General features: G+C 42.6%; 2 protein-coding genes across 2 annotated transcripts; both read right to left on the bottom strand.

The window, feature by feature from the left end:
• Positions 1-17: 17 nt before the first annotated feature.
• On the bottom strand, positions 18-5,566 carry LOC111969692 (cytidine deaminase). Its single transcript, XM_023995875.2, has 4 exons — positions 5,231-5,566; positions 4,194-4,305; positions 385-442; positions 18-196 (listed from the first exon to the last, which is right to left on the bottom strand). The coding sequence occupies exons 1-4, from the start codon at positions 5,418-5,420 to the stop codon at positions 56-58; spliced, it is 501 nt and encodes a 166-aa protein (XP_023851643.1). The 5' UTR covers positions 5,421-5,566; the 3' UTR covers positions 18-55.
• A 332-nt stretch (positions 5,567-5,898) lies between these two features.
• On the bottom strand, positions 5,899-16,286 carry LOC111970551 (trypsin). Its single transcript, XM_070445506.1, has 6 exons — positions 16,214-16,286; positions 12,889-12,998; positions 12,512-12,662; positions 11,974-12,115; positions 11,579-11,836; positions 5,899-6,642 (listed from the first exon to the last, which is right to left on the bottom strand). Exons 2-6 carry the CDS (start codon positions 12,941-12,943, stop codon positions 6,490-6,492), a joined length of 759 nt encoding a protein of 252 aa, XP_070301607.1. The 5' UTR covers positions 12,944-12,998; positions 16,214-16,286; the 3' UTR covers positions 5,899-6,489.
• Between the last annotated feature and the right edge of the window lie 667 nt (positions 16,287-16,953).

Raw genomic sequence — 16,953 nt, 5'->3', positions numbered from 1 at the left:
TATTTATCTACCCCCCCCCCCTTCCCCCCCCCCCATCCAGGTGTGTTATAACGAGTTAATACTCGTTGGGGATCTTGACGACTTTCTTCATGGACAGGTCTTCGGGACCGAAGGAGACAGGAAGCAGCTCGCTGACTTTCATCTCTCTGTATGAGCCGTCTGGCTTGGTCAGGTACACGTCCCAGCTGGCCCCAAACTGGAGAAAAACACGTTGTTGTATATGGAGCATCGGCAAAACTTTAGATTAAGTTTCCTGCTCTATAACTACTTTGGTAATCAGAATGTAGGCATTGTAAAAGAAGTAGACCTACTACACCTACAGTGTAGATGAATGACAGACCATTTCTCTTCCTCCTAGGATGCAAGGCTTGAATGATGCTTTACCTCTCTCATGAACTGTCTGCAGCCACCGCATGGTGAGATGAACTGGTCATTTAAGTCACTGCAAAAAAATTGATATAAAGACATTTTACAACACTGTCAATGAGAAGAATACTGTTGTCCTTTTCGCTGAGGACAAACTGGAATCTTCTCTGTTCTGTATCTGGTGCTGAGGACGCACTATGCAACACGCAGGTTGGCATTTATTTGGATAACTCATACAGGAGGCAGCTCTGCAGAGTGGTCACTAGCTGGCACAACCACAAAGTCATATATAATCTCATTTTAAACCTAACTGTAACCTTAACCACACTTTTAACCCTAAATGTAAACCAATTATTTATTTTTTCTTAAATGAAGATTTACAATATAGCCAATTTTTACTTTGCAGCCGGCCCATCTAGCGGAAACTGCTCAGTTCTACCTCCAGGGCGAGACTCGTGACGATAAACGTCAACCTGCCTCGAACACATTTGTGTAAGAACATTGATACTTATCAAGATGTTATAACACTTCCCTGACACTGGGAGTCAGCATTAGACTTGAATTATTGAGATGAGGAATGTACACATATCTAAATGTATTTATCACATACGCCGCATACAACAGTCGTTGACTTTACAGTGAAATGCTGGCTTATGAACCTTTACCAACGATGCAGAGTTTTAATAAAAATAATAACTAACACAAGGAATAAAATACTCAAGAATGGAGCTACATACAGGGAGTACCAGTATCAGGTCAATGTGCAGAGGTACTCGAGGGAGTTGCATGATACAGTGCATTCGAAAAGTATGTAGACCCCTTGAATTTATCCACATTTGGTGACGTTACAGCCTTACTCTAAAATGGATTAAACACATTTTTTTCCTCATCAATCTACACAATACCCCATAATGACAAAGCAAAAAACGTTTAAAAAAATTGTTGCACATTTTTAACTAAATGGAAATATCACATTTACATAAGTATTCAGATCCTTCACTCAGTACTTTGTTGAAGCGCCTTTGGCAGCGATTACAGCCTTTGGTCTTCTTGGGTATGACGCTACAAGCTTGGCACACCTGTGTTTGGGGAGTTTCTCATATTCTCTGCAGATCCTCTCAAGCTCTGTCAGGTTGGATGGGGAGCGTCGCTGCACAGCTATTTTCGGGTCTCCAGAGATGTTTGATCGGGTTCAAGTCCGGGCTCTGGCTGGGCCACTCAAGGACATTCAGAGTCCGGAAGCCACTCCTGTGTTGTCTTGGCTGTGTGCTTAGGGTCGTTGTCCTGTTGGAAGGTGAACCTTCGCCTCCAGTCTGAGGTCCTGAGTGCTCTGGAGCAGGTTTTCATCAAGGATCTCTCTGTACTTTTTTCCCATTCATTTTTCCCTCCATCCTGAATAGTCTCCCAGTCCCTGCTGCTGAAAAACATCCCCACAGCATGATGCTGCTGAAAAACATGCTTCACCGTAGTGATGGTGCCAGGTTTCCTCCAGACGTGACGCTTGGCATTCAGGCTAAAGAGTTCAATCTTGATTTCATCAGACCAGAGAATATTGTTTCTCATGTTCTGAGAGTCCTTTAGGTGCCTTTTTGGCAAACTCCAAGCGGGCTGTCATGTTCCTTTTACTGAGGAGTGGCTTCCGTCTGGCCACTCTACCATAAAGGCCTGATTGGTGAGTGCTGCAGAGATGGTTGTCTTTCTGAAAGTTTCTCCCATTTCAAAGAACTCTGGAGCTCTGTTAGAAACCATCAGGTTCTTGGTCACCTCCCTGACCAAGGCCCTTCTCCCCCGATTGCTCACTTTGGTCGGTCAGCCAGCTCAAGGGAGAGACTCGGTGGTTCTAAACTTCTTCCATTTTGAGAATGATGGATGTCACTGTGTTCTTGGGGACCTTCAATGCTACAGAAATGTTTTGGTACCCTTCCCCAGATCTGTGCCTTGACACAATCCTGTCTCGGAGCTCTACGGACAATTGCTTCGACCTCATTGCTTGGTTTTTGCTCTGACGTGTACTGTCAACTGTGGGACCGTATATAGACCTTTCCAAATCATGTCCAATCAATTGAATTTAAGTGGACTCCAAGTTGTAGAAACATCTCAAGGACAATCAATGGAAACCGGATGCACCTGAGCTCAATTTCGAGTCTCATAGCAAAGGGTCTGAATAGTTACGTTAATAGTTAGTTTTTATTACTGTTTTTTGCTATGTTATTATGAGGTATTGTGTGTAGATTGATGAGGAATTATTTTTTAAATCCATTTTAGAACAGGCTGTAACGTAATATCTGGAAAAAGTCTAGGGGTCTATATACTTTCCGAATGCACTGTATATACAGATATGTGGACACCCCTTCAAATTAGTGGATTTGTCTGTTTCAGCCACACCCATTGCTGACAGGTGTATAAAATCGAGCACACAGCCATGCAATCTCCATTGATAAACATTGGCATTGGAATGGCCTTACTGAAGAGCTTACTGAAGACTTTCAACATGGCACCATCATAGGATGCCACTTTTTTAACAAGTCAATTTGTCAAATTTCTGCCCTGGTAGAAGCCCCCGTGGTAAACTGTAAGTGCTGTTATTGTGAAGTGGAAACGTCTAGGAGCAACACCGGCACAGCCGCGAAGTGGTAGGCCACACAAGCTCATAGAACAGGACCGCCAAGTGCTGAAGCGCGTGGTGCGTAAAAATCTTCTCAAATGCAACACTCACTACCGAGTTCCAGACTGCCTCTGGAAACAACGTCAGCACAATAACTGTTCGTCGGGAGCTTCATGAAATAGGTTGCCATGGCTGAGCAGCTGCACACAAGCCTAAGATCACAATGTCAAACGTCGGCTGGAGTGGTGTAAAGCTCGCCACCATTGGACTCTGGAGCAGTGGAAACGCTTCATATGGAGTGATGAGTCACGTTTCAGCATCTGGCAGTCTGACGGACAAATCTGGGTTTGGTGGATGCCAGGAGAACGCTACCTGCCCCAATGCAGAGCGCTAACTGTAAAGTTTGGTGAATGAGGAATAATAGTCTGGGGCTGTTTTTCAAGGTTCGGGCTAGGCCCCTTAGTTCCAGTGAAGGGAAATATTAACGCTACAATGACATTTTAGATGATTCTGGGCTTCCAACTTTGTGGCAACAGTTTAGGGAAGGGGGGGGGGGGGGGCATCGTCTGTGCACTTACTGGTGAAGCCTGTGACTGTTGTGGTAAATGGCTCAATGTTAACGAATGAATTCCAAAACATATCCCAGTCTGTACTAGCAAACAGTCTTGTAGCCTCGCGTCTGCGTCGTCTGACCACTTCCGTATTGAGTCTATCACTGCTACTTCCTGTTTGAGCTTTTGCTTGTAATGAGGAAGCAGGAGAATGGAGTCATGGTCAGATTTGACAAAGGTAGGACAAGGGAGGGCCTTGTATGCGTTTCTGTGGGAGAATACAAGTGGTGTAGAGTTTTAACTCCCCTAATGGCATGGGATAAGTGAGGTAGGATTGGTTTTAAGTCTCTCCGTGTTAGTCACCACCCACCAGAAACGCTGGGGTGAGCGGTTTCTTGTTTGTTTATTGCCCCATACAGTTCGTTGAGTGCCAGAGTGGTGTTGGCTGTCTAACATTCCTCCACAAGCCGTGTAATTATGGATGAGATCTCTCTTGGTAGGTAAGAGTCTGCAGTTTACCATGAGAACTTCTTTATCAGGTGAGCAAAAGCTTGAGACCAGTTGTTATTTATGAAAAAAACACATACCGTCTCCTTTCGCTTTCTAGTAAGTCTATGTCATGGGAAAGAGTAGGTGTTCTATAATAATTTGTACACTCGGTGTAGAACTACCTGGCGATAGCGATGGCCTTGAAGCTACGGCATCCCTCTGACACTGCTTTAGCGATGGCGTTCCTCTCTGCACACACACCCAGGTTGTTGCACGCGTTCTCCACATTGCAACCTGAAGAGATGACAGATCACATTTACTGTCATGTACAGCGCTTTTCACTTGGTTTCAAAGGGCTTAAAACAAAGGTAAAGCAGACAGAGCTGAAGACCTCTCCCCTGTTCTAAAGATCTTATATGATTGATCAATTGATGGATTGGTTGATTGAAAACACCAAGCATCCTCTTGCAAAAAAATGCCAAGGAGATTACTTGGTTGAGATAGTTTTCCCCTAGTTAATCATTAACAGGTTATGCAAAACCAGTCAGTCGAGAACACAATGTACTCAACAAAGTTATTGAAATCCTTTGAATTTACTGACTGTTCATGTATTGTTAAATAACCTAGTTATGCTTGTGCACAAAAAGGCTTCTTGCCCACTTGAGCTAAATTCCTTACTGACTAAATTCTAACTGACTAACTGATTTAATTTCTGACTGAGTAAATTCCAATGCTGAGGGAACAAGTGTGAATAATCTACAGAACTGTAGAACACAGACAGTTACATCATTCTGAACATCACAGGCTTGCTTCATATGTGGTTATTCCTTTTGGTAGTTAGTCATGACTCATGAAACAGCTTCGGGAATATTGAGAAACATTGGATTTTACACACTTACATATTCCTGCTCGTGATTAGAAGCAATCTTTATCACAAATATTGCAGTATAAACGTTACAGGGTAATATTGTATTTTTCAGATTATGCCTATTTCCTGGTTATCTATCTATTCTAAAGTTATCGATTTAAAATGTAGACATTCTGTACATTTTTACTTTACTGTAACACATGCATCTAATGTCGGATCCTTCTCCACTAAGTCTTCCCAGTTCAATATTGTAGCTAAACGACAACGTGACCCCAGTAAACTTACCTGGTCAAATAAACATAACTAAACATAAACTCAATCAATAGATTGAAGTGATGGATGATATCTCACCTGTGAACACTCTGTCGTCGTGGGCCAGGAGGGCAGCCCCGACCCTGAAATTGCTGTAGGGACAGTAGGAATACTCCCTGGCCTCCAGGGACTGATGGATAAGCCCTTCTACCGTTAACTTGTCTGGGTGGTGGAGGAGCTGCGACCCCTGGTCCTTACCATGGAGCATCTCGATCTCCAGGTCTCCCATGCTGGCTCTGAGTCTCTGTCTGTGGTGTAAATCTGTGGTGTGAATCTGTGGCTGTACCTGTTGAGTTTCTCTGACTTTCTGTGGAGGTATGAGCGTGTCTTGTACTGTAATAAATCGGGAGAGGGTAGCGGGGGAGCGGTTTGTTTTTTTATAGCCAATCGCCAATCCCTGGTACTTGTATATCCTCCCCCTCTCTGATGGGTCTGGGTGGGTAGGGTGTGTGTGTAGCGGGAAGGGTGTGTGTCAGCTGCATGCTGAGCTGAGTGAACTCTGTTGCGTAACCAGTAGGATGTTGCATATTGTTGCCTTAGCTTACTGTAAATGTTTTCTTTGTGGCAGTGTATAAAGTTCACAGAATGAGATTTGTGTGCTGATAAAATATCATTTGTTTTGTTGATGAGTAGCTACTGATTAGTAAAGAGACAGCTTGGTAAAAATAATTATCTTTATTTTTCTGCCCCGTAGTAGGGACATGGGAAAGCACAGAGAAAAAACAAAATAACCTTACAAATGTTATTTATCAACAGATGAAATGGATAAGAAGTATGTGTTTGCTAAGACATACAAAATAACATATGAATCGAAATATGATATAGAGGGAAATATGTCAACTAACAGTGCAGACACAGAAGCTTTAGTGTGTCTTAAACGCTCTTTCTGTTTGGTGACCGGACAAAAGAAACCAATCCTTGTGTATCTTCCCGATGTTTTTCAATGGCTGTAAAGTGTACGTAGCTTTTTCTTATTCAACAAAGGATTACATGGGCTGTAGGTTTATCACATCTATACAGTAGATCTGTCTGTCTGCTGATAACACTATTACCCAGATGCTTTCTAGCAGCAGAAAGACAATATCACTCACTATTGACATATTCAGTACAGCATTCAGTAGCCATAACAGAGAAAATAGACCTGAGTGTATTTTATCCTGTTTTCTATTTAGTAAAAAAAAACTGGTGGTAATGGTTTACAGTGGGTAAGTTCAGTATCTATGTCCCATATCGATACACTGTCAGTTTCTGTACATGGAATCCCATTGTGTTCCTTACAAAGGAGAAGACCGGCGTCGTTAGCTGTCGTTCTGAATGATCCACTTGATCCAGCTGATGTACTTCCTGACCTTGGTGTAAACACCAGGGAAGTAGGGGTTGGCACAGCTGATGCCCCAGGACACGATGCCCTCAAAGTGCCCGTTACAGATCAGAGGGCCGCCTGAGTCACCCTGATAGAATTGATTTGCTTTAATTATCCGCATCAAGAAATTTGCTTGCCATACAAATATACTGGGCATACGCATATCACAACATATGTTCAGACCTGGGTTCAAATACCGGCGTGGTTTTTATATAATTATTTATGGTCACACTTTATTTGGATAGTCTGGATTTTCGTCTGTAGATGCTCTACAGATAGTTTGTTGATGGTCATTCTATCTGTTGATAAGCAACTGCTTGCTAAGGTTAGGGTTAGCTTTAGAATAAGGGTTAAGGTTCAGGCAAGGGTTAAGGTTAGGGGTAGAGCTAGGGTTAGTGGATAGTGGCGGTCGGTGCCGTTTAATATGAGGGAGAAACATGAGCATGGCCTTATTTCTATAACAGTATATTGGATGACTATCATTCATATTCCATTCACCCAGCTCAATGTAACATCGATAGGTTCAGGCTACTACATGATACTCGTATTTTCCCTCTATCCATCACGAGGTTGCTACAACCTAGCCGATGAATGAAAGTTTACGTGGGTGCACAGGTTGAGAGGGTTTTAAGTAATCAAGGTGACAGACAGTGACACATTCAATACAACTTTGCACACTCTTACCTGCGTCTAGCTCGTCAAGGGTGTAACCATTAGTCATCTCATAGTCAACATAGCTACTAGAACTAGCACGTTAGTAAACCCTCTACAGTCAGAAAGCAGTTTAGCAGTTACTCTGGCGCATCCCAGTATCAAGAAATTGATCAAACCAAAAGCTGACTTGGAAGAGTTCCAGTGTTGTATAGCCAGCTAGTTAACATAGTATCCCTCTCTGTTTAAGCTCTCTTTGAGTAGGCTAAACTAGCTAGCTGAATTGATGCTAGCTAAGTGAAGGTGGAAAACAAATATACTACGAAATACAGCTGGCATTCTCTCTATCTTGCTTCTTTATAATTTTGGAAGAAATCAACTTGTTCAAAGCTGTTCAACTATTGTCTTTCTCTTTGATTCAACTAAACTCAGCAAAAAAAGAAACGCCCTCTCACTGTCAACTGTGTTTATTTTCAGCAAACTTAACGTGTAAATATTTGTATGAACATAAGATTCAACAACTGAGACAGAAACTGAACAAGTTCCACAGACATGTGACTAACAGAAATGGAATAATGTGTCCCTGAACAAAGGTGGGGTCAAAATCAAAAGTAACAGTCAGTATCTGGTGTGGCCACCAGCTGCATTAAGTACTGCAGTGCATCTCCTCCTCATGGACTGCACCAGATTTGCCAGTTCTGTGAGATATTACCCCCCACTTCCACCAAGGCACCTGCGAGTTCCCAGACATTTCTGGGGGGAATGGCCCTAGCCCTCACCCTCAGAACCAACAGGTCCCAGACGTGCTCAATGGGATTGAGATCCGGCTCTTCCTGGCCATGGCAGAACACTGACATTCCTGTCTTGCAGAAATCAACACACAGAACGAGCAGTATGGCTGGTGGCATTGTCATGCTGGAGGGTCATATCAGGATGAGCCTGCAGGAAGGGTACCACATGAGGGAGGAGGATGTTTCCCTGTAACGCACAGCGTTGAGATTGCCTGCAATGACGACAAGCTCAGTCCGATGATGCTGTGACACACTGCCCCAGACCATGACGGACCCTCGACCTCCAAATCGATCCCGCACCACGTAGCACGCCTCGTTGTAACGCTCATTCCTTCGATTATAAACGCGTATCCGACCAACCACCCTGGTGAGACAAACCGTGACCCGTCAGTGAAGAGCCTTTTTGCCAGTCCTGTCTGTCCAGCGACGTGGGTTTGTGCCCATAGGCGATGTTGTTGCCGTTGATGTCTGGTGAGACCTGCCTTACAACAGGCCTACAAGCCCTCAGTCCAGCCTTTCTCAGCCTATTGCGGACAGTCTGACACTGATGGAAGGATTGTGCGTTCCTGGTGTAACTCGGGCATTGTTGTTGCCATCCTGTACCTGTCCCGCAGGTGTCTGTTCGGATGTACCAATACTGTGCAGGTGTGTTACACGTGGTTGCCACTGCGGAGGACGATCAGCTGTCCCTCCTGTCTCCCTGTAGCGCTGTCTTAGGCGTCTCACCGTATCAATTGCAATTTATTGCCCTGGCCACATCTGCAGTCCTCATGCCTCCTTGCAGCATGCCTATAGGTACGTTCACGCAGATGAGCGGGACCCGGCTATCTTTTTTGGTGTTTTCAGAGTCAGTAGAAAGGCCTCTTTTTAGTGTCCTAAGTTTCAAACTGTGACCTTAATTTCTACCGTCTTAAGCTGTTAGTGTCTTAACGACCGTTCCACACAGGGGCGAAATCTTGTTCAACCTTGGAGGGACAATTACATGAAATTTTCTCAGGAGCAATTCCTGAGGGGGACACCAAAAGTAGTGCTGTAACACATAGCATACGTTGTTATATGTTAAATGTATATTGAGGACCATATCACTACTACTGGATAATTGTTAGGTACAGTAGTTAACTGAAGGGTTGTCCCAACTTGTTAATCAATATAACTACTAATATAATAGTATTAGCAGTGTTCCTTATCAGTGCAGTGTTCTCTTTGAAACGTCAACACTCTGTTGCAAGAGTTTGCGGTTCTATAAATTGTGGGTGTGGCTGATATGGTTCTGTGTCATCACTGAGGTAACTGGACAATGCTGTGCCACTGTCCCCTATACTGGTGCTGCTGGCAACAAGGTGTACCTGGTCCTGCCGTGGCTGTGACACTGTCCTCTGAAAGTCTCTCTCCTTGGCTCTTTCCCTTCACCACCCTCACTGACTCACAGTCTGTCTCCTAGAAAAGAAATAGGTGTTGCTTTACTCCTAAACTGCATACCAAAACTACACAATAATCACAACACGCAATACCATGCCTAACAAATCTTGGTTCAGTCACCAGTTTAAGTTTAGAGTGGGGTATCCATGGCTTTTCCAATTATGTCCCTATTTTACAAGTCAAAAAAATTGAGAACCTTTCATAATGTTGCCAAACAAAGACTCAACAAACTTACCTGAGACTCCCTGTCTCTGCCAGTCTGTCCCTGCATATCGTCCCCAGCTCTGCTGTCTGTGTGCCATCTGTTGCCTGCTCTGCCTAATACATCATGTGAAACATTTCCATTAGCATTTCACTTTCTTATGAACTTTTATCAACTAGTCTTTGAGATATTAGGCTACTAGAGTTCTTACTATGCGTTTTGGTGTACTGACAAATACTCTGATGTCTGTCTTCTTACTTTTTTCTACCTGGCTGGCTGGCCTAGCTGCACACACACACATTTACACAACACATGCTGCAACCTTTTGTAATTTTAATAGTTTGTTCATATGGCTGCTTCACAATAGCTGTTGTAAAGCTAGCGAGCACCAATTCCATTTCTGTGTGTTTGCTATAATCTTTGCTACCTGGTTAAATAAAGGTGAAATAAAATAAAAGTTCACTAGCGACAATTTATCTTTTGCAACGAGACCATTATATATATTTAAGACAATGGTAGAAGAGAGTGTAGTTCTGTTCTGTTCAGTTTGGACTTCAGTTTATCGCTAACCTTATCACAGGGACGTCGAAGCACTACAGCTGCATGCTGATCTTGGAATAAACTGACGATAGCAAAGATTCCATCTTTGACGACGCCACATAAATGGAATAGGTACTAGCTAGCTTGATAGTTAATGTTTGCTTTAGTTTGCGCGCTAGCTCTGCAAATTCAGCTAGTGTGTGAACCCTGCCAACATAAAAATAAATAAATAACATTGCTATGGACCTGCTATGGATTGACTGGATTAACCTCACGTCAGTTACGTACATGTCCCTTTCGGACAGTAGATACGAACCCTCTATTACCTTGCCAGCTAAAGAACTGGCAGTGGATCAAACCATTGTGAGGCAAAGGGCGGGGGGGGGTCGCAATCTTTTGAAACTTAAAAACGCGCTATTAAGTGTCTATAATCAGCACAAGTGCTTTCATTGCGTATTATTAACATTATTGAAATTACATAGTTATGTTTACAGTGATATATTGGGGGGGACAAATCATATTTTTCCCAAGATGGGGGGGTCGTGTCCCCCCCGTCCCCCCTGGGATTTCCGCCTATGGTTCCACAGGTGCATGCTCACTGTTTATGGTTCATTGGACAAGCATGGGAAACAGTGTGGAACCCTGTGGAACCCTTTACAAAGGTCTGAAGTTATTTGGATTTTTACGAATTGGAAGACTGGGTACTGCGTTTACTCACCACATGTTATGCAGTGCTATCTAACTGTAACTTTTGCTTTCAGTACTACATTAATTCTCTGATCCTTTGATTGGGTGGACAACATGTCAGTTCATGCTTCAAGAGATCTGATAGGTTGGAGGATGTCCTCCGGAAGTTGTCATAATTACTGTGTAAGTCTATGGAAGGGGGTGAGAACCATGAGCCTCCTAGGTTTTCTATTAAAGTCAATGTACCCAGAGGAGGACAGACGCCAGCTGTCCTCCGGCTACACCATTGTGCTACCCTACAGAGTGCTGCTAAGGCTACTGTAGACCTTCATTGCAAAACAGTGTGTTTTAATAAATGATTTGGTCATGTGAAAATATTTAGTATAGTTTTATCTAAAAAGGAAACTTTTAAAATGTTTTTTTTTAATACTATTTTCAAATACCTGTTAATTGCATGGGAGTGTATTTGTGTATTTTCAAATACATTCCAATATTCAACTATTTAATAATTGAAATACCTTAGTATTATAGTATTTGAACCCAGATCTGCATACGTCATGACAAAAAAGTAACTCACAGTCTGAAATTCAGACACAGGCTCCACATTCCTGTCTCCATTCTAGCATTCTACTTAGAATGCACAGTATGCCCGAGACGACATTACTTAATTCCAAGTAGTATGGTAGTGTGGATCATGGACACTGAAATAGAGCCACAGATCTCTTCTCTCTCACCTGACAGGAGTCCTTCCCTCCGAAGGGAGAGCCGGCACAGAGCATGTTGTCTGTGATGCTGAAGTAGTAGTAGTTCTGGCAGTTGGTGATAACGTCAACATCCACAGCTTGGAGCACGGGGGACAGGTAGTAGCTGAAGATATTGGTGACCCCCCAGCCGCTTACCGTACAGGTCATTCCCCGTTGCAACGGGGGCGTGTCCACTCTGGGCAGGATGGCGGGCTGGATGTTGGCGTTGAGATTCACGGGCCTCTCTAGCTGATGGAGGGATGGAGAGGGAGAGAGAATTGATTCACTTGTTCATTAATTTATCCATCAATTAATCAGACCAATCGATAATATACAGAGAGGGAGTACAGGGAAACCAAAGCTACTGTCCATCGTAATCGGCTTACTTTGAGCAGCATGATGTCGTTGTCGAACGTCCTGTAGTTATACATGTAGTAGACCAGCACATTGGAGACGTTGAACACCTGCTCAAAGCCTTCCACTCTGGATAGACTGTGCTCACTGAGTACCACTTTGATCAGGTATGCCCTGTGGATCGAGAGGAGCGGAAGTTAGGACTCCAATCTGGCAACTAGCATGAATCATTCCACTTAATTCTAAAAACACACTCTGGAAGATGTCCGCTGTTCAATGGTTATTTCAGTAAATAGTATATCTATTGATTCTTGAAGAATATACATTAGAAATGCCCTACTATGTCCCATCATAACCCCAAATCTAGTGGGTGTAGTACAAGAGGTAGTCTCACTTGGCAGAAGACTCTAACCCCGTCCCCAGGCTCAATTGCTACCGCATAGGTTTGGAGAGAGTGCCAGCTGGTGGACAAGATTAGCCAGACTCATAGAGCTCCAGACACAGTGGCTGTGGGAAGCTACTGTCCATCAAAGAAACTGTACAAGGTGAAATAGAAGTTGAATTACTCACGGTCTCCAGCAGTGGGCAGCAGACACCACCCACTGAGGGTGTATGAGGGTCCCTCCACAGTAGTGGTATTTGTTGTACTGGATGGAGGCTTGGTATGTTATAGAGTAGGGTGTTACCTCCAGACCCCCAATGATCCTCTGGCCCAGTACTCCTAAAAGGAGAGGAGGAGGGACAAAGGAAAAGGGGCAAGAGAGAGTGGTGGGGAGGGGGGGGGGGAGKGSWWGTTYGGGYGGGGRAYGTGGRCGGGKAGGAGYGGMGGGGGGAGGGAGGAAGAGAGGGTAGGGGGTGAGGAGAGGGGAGAGAGAGGAGGTACTTAAAGGTAAGATTGACATCTGCCGAATCATTTCTATGCCCAGTATCATACATTGGTTCTATACCTCTGATTGTGAGGATGACCAGTAGGATCAGTGATACTTGACATGATTCTGCCATGGTTATCTGGTCTGATCTGGCTTGGTCTGGTCTATTTGGACTGGATTGGTCGGTTCTAAAGCAGACAGAAAAGCACACTGGGAAATATTTTACTCCATATTTTTACTGCCATTAGACATTCAGGAACATGCCCACATTAAAGACTTTAGATTTATAAATGTACCACTAATGTAGACATAACATATTTGTGCAATTCGGTAGCACTTAATAAAAACTCCACGTAATAAAGCATTTATATTTGATTAGTAAGTAGTTTATTTATTTATGGACCATTTAATTGTAAATGTTAGTAACCTTATTCACACATTTATAGTATAAACAGCTTTTAAAGTATTTAATAATGATTCACAAGTTCATTCATAAGATGTTTAATATAGGTCCTTAGGAAACATTTACGAATCATTAGTAAAGTAATTTTATAATGTAATTTCTTTCAAAAAGATGGACATTCCATTGCTAAACATTCCAGCAGTGCTTGATGCTCCTAGAACATATCAATGGTTAAACAATAAGCACACAATACAGAGGATGTTTTAAGAAAATAGTCACACTGTTGTAATAGTGTGATGTGTATCTTCAGACACCCTCTTTGCTGAGTAAAATAGCGTTTTTTTTAGTCCCAAAACGCTAACATAAGCAAATCACTCCTTAGAGCAGTGTAATCTTGGTTAACCCAGAACTAAAATCGTGTGTAAAGTTCAGAGTCCATAAGTGAAATCATAGTTTATCAAACTACCAATTACTTCACACTAGAAGAAGTTAAGATACACCAAAGCTACCCTTAAGAAAAATATATTTAGAGCTACTTCAAAAAAAAGGAGTACACTACATCCTAGCTACTTCGGGAAAAATTCAGTGGAGGCTGCTGAAGGGAGGACGGCTCGTAATAATGACTGGAACTGAGCGAACAGAATGGCATCAAAACACATGTAAACCATGTGTTTGATGTATTTGATACCATTCCACCTATTCCGCTCTAGCCATTAACACGAGCCAGTCCTCCCCAATTAAGGTGCCACCAACCTCCTGTGAAAAAGTTATCATATCTTAATCAGAAATGTCAGACTGCATATTGCATTAACAGATCACTCTGGAGTCAGATGTAAAGAGAATGTGTCTATTAAACACAAAAACGATGTTCCAGTGAGGATTAGGCAGGTCTGATGCCGAAAAAGATAGGAAATTCTTGCCTATTTCACCCTGCTCTTAGTGTGTAGTTCCAGTAGTTAGCTACCCCGTTACATGGCACACAAAAAAAGCTATTAACTACTGAAAACACTACCAATATTTGAATTAAGTTCAACTACCACCAAGCTTCTGCAAAATAAAGTTGAATTGCTAGTTGAACAACATGTAGTTCACTACTTCCCAACACTGGTTGGGAGTTGGCGTCTCCACCCTCGCAAAAGGAAACTCTGTCAAAGCCGCCTCCCACTTTCGCTAATTTCACCACACATGCAAAGCAGTCAAAGTTTAAGCACCTCCCTCGCCAATTAATATATCCAATTAATCAGTGATGAAAACCCAGGTTTGGGGTTAATGAAGAGATGGCTGGAAGTAGGTTACGTGTTTTCCGATGAAGCTAGCAGTAATGAGGGAGAGGTGGGCGTTGAGGAAGATTGACGTCAAGTACAAACAGAATGAGCTTTACTCCAGTAGCTCTGGAGGTGAATTAGAAGAGAATGAGGATGAAATACTTGAGGTGTGAGAAATCTGGTCCAGCAAGAGTTATTTTTTATTTTTTTAAGTGGACCCCTGCCTTTTGGCTGACCCATATGTGGTTTCAGGTTGGGTGAAAAAGGACTTGGGTACTTTTGAATCGGTGAAGGTAACCCGAAGTGATACGTTTTTGTTTCTTCCACTCAGAGGAAGCAGGTGCTCTGCGCCACGTAAATTGTGAAAATACCTGTTACTTGCTTTGCTTTTAGCAAAAGGGCGCTATTGGAAGGAGTTGATTACTGGGTTGTGGGTGGAGGTTGATCAACTGAAGTTGAAGATTGCCGGTGTCAGTGACGCCTGCCATTTGGTGCGATGCAGGCCCGGTGGCGAGCGTGTTTAATGAAATATGCTTCAGTAAGGTTGGCTTTTTAGTGTTCGTTGCCATGGTTATCAACTGTACTGCAGAAATGGAACGTAAATCACAGGAAATAGGTGTGGTGGTGGCGGCAGCTGTGAGAAGTACTTGGGATTACGAGATTTTACTGCGGAGGAGTTACATGGAGTGTTGAATTGTAGTATCCCGTCCTCCCAGGCTGTTGGCCTGGTGTAGGATCAGAAAGGGTCAAAGTAGTGGAATGGGGTGGTGGGTTTTATTTAGTTTATTTAATACGTGAAAGGTTAGTTGGCAGGGTAATTGTTTTTCCATTTATTTATTTGTTTTTTTTGTATCACAAAGTGTAATAGATTTACACTCCCGTCCAGTTGGTGGCAGTAATGCAAATTTTGGTTGCCAACCTGCATTTAAAAAACAAAAGCAAAGAAGAATAAGAGGAGAATATTCTGTTTATGCACAGAATCTGTCCACAAGACATTAAGAGCAGTCCATATACTGCTTACCAGGTATGTTTAAAGAGTTTACACATTTTTAAAGGTCCAGTAACTGACAAAGCCACGTGTGAAAATAGTCTGTGGTTAAAAGACTGAAGCACTGGAAGCATCTAGATGTTATACATGGAACATTTCTACCAGCAGTTTTGTGTAGGCTACATCTTCCTTTTTTATGATTAGTTTGCCTTCGAGGTTCACAACATTATCATGACTGTTCTGAGACCTTAAGGAGCATCAGCTACTGCTGGAATGTCTACCAAAGGCATGTCCATCTTTTAGTGAGAAATTACACTGGTCACTCAAAACATTTCTGAAGCATAAATATCCCACACTTTAGACGAGGCCATGCAACAAGACTTAATGATTAGTCAATTGTTCATAAGGATGTATATTAAACATATATTATGAATGGAGTAATGATCAATAAATTATTTACGTTATAAATGCTTTATTACATGGAGTTATTGTAAAGTGGTACCTGCAATTCTCATATCCATAAAACCATATGACCATATCCATAAAAAATTATAATCTTGTCCACTATTATCACATTTTGATAATAGAACATTCTATGCATGCTCAGACTCTGTGCATCTAGAAAATACACTAATTGGGATCTATCTGTAGTGCATTCAATATTATTTCTATCATGTATTCTACAATTCTGTAATATTTCACCCAAGACCAAACAACAGAAGTTATATTGTCTTCAAGCCTACTCACCTTTTACGAGAGTAAGCCGAGCACTGCAGACAGGTTCATGCACACTCCTCTCACACCCCAGACATAACACCTGAAAAACCTCCACCGCCTTTTATATTGTAACCACACCTGCTCCCCCCTATTGTTAGTGCTTTTGTCCACCTTACACCATATCTACCTACCTTACACCGTATCTATCTACCTGTCCTGTTCATCAGGGCACACAGTAGCAAAACGTTTTGCAACGATAAACAAACATTTTTGTTTCCTATTACACAAGTGCAGGTAGGTCCTCCCTGTTTCAGTCTGTTTTCTCCCGTTTGGTGCCTCATGAAAATGCCCCTGGGTCTGAGATGGTTATGTGACAGACACAAAACGGAGACTGACCTAGTACATCACAAAGACAGCCATATTCTCCTTTATTATTTCTCCCTGTCCTTTCTAGGGACTCGCCTTTGATTATTTGTGTTCTGTCATTCATTGTCTGCTATTAGTGAGGAGGAAAAGAGATTCTTTAGAGAGGTGGAACTGAATACGTCGTCTCAGTCCCAAGGCCTGTTTGTTATTGTGTTGTTTGGTTGGATGTATGAGTGTCAGTGAGCGAGAGGAGGGGAAAAGGACAGTGGCGTTATTGGATTAATTAATTGCTGTTATTTATCACGTCTGCACGCCCCTAATTTTGATCCAAGATGGAGATTGGGTTGTCACAAATCTGAAAGAGGTGGAGAGTGACCACCTGGACTATTTGTATCTTCTACAAA

The sequence above is a fragment of the Salvelinus sp. IW2-2015 genome, linkage group LG11 (genome assembly GCF_002910315.2).
Source record: "Salvelinus sp. IW2-2015 linkage group LG11, ASM291031v2, whole genome shotgun sequence".
Lineage (NCBI taxonomy): Eukaryota > Metazoa > Chordata > Actinopteri > Salmoniformes > Salmonidae > Salvelinus > Salvelinus sp. IW2-2015.
Note: the sequence above shows the minus strand (reverse complement) of the source record. Positions and strands in the feature narration are given on the sequence as shown.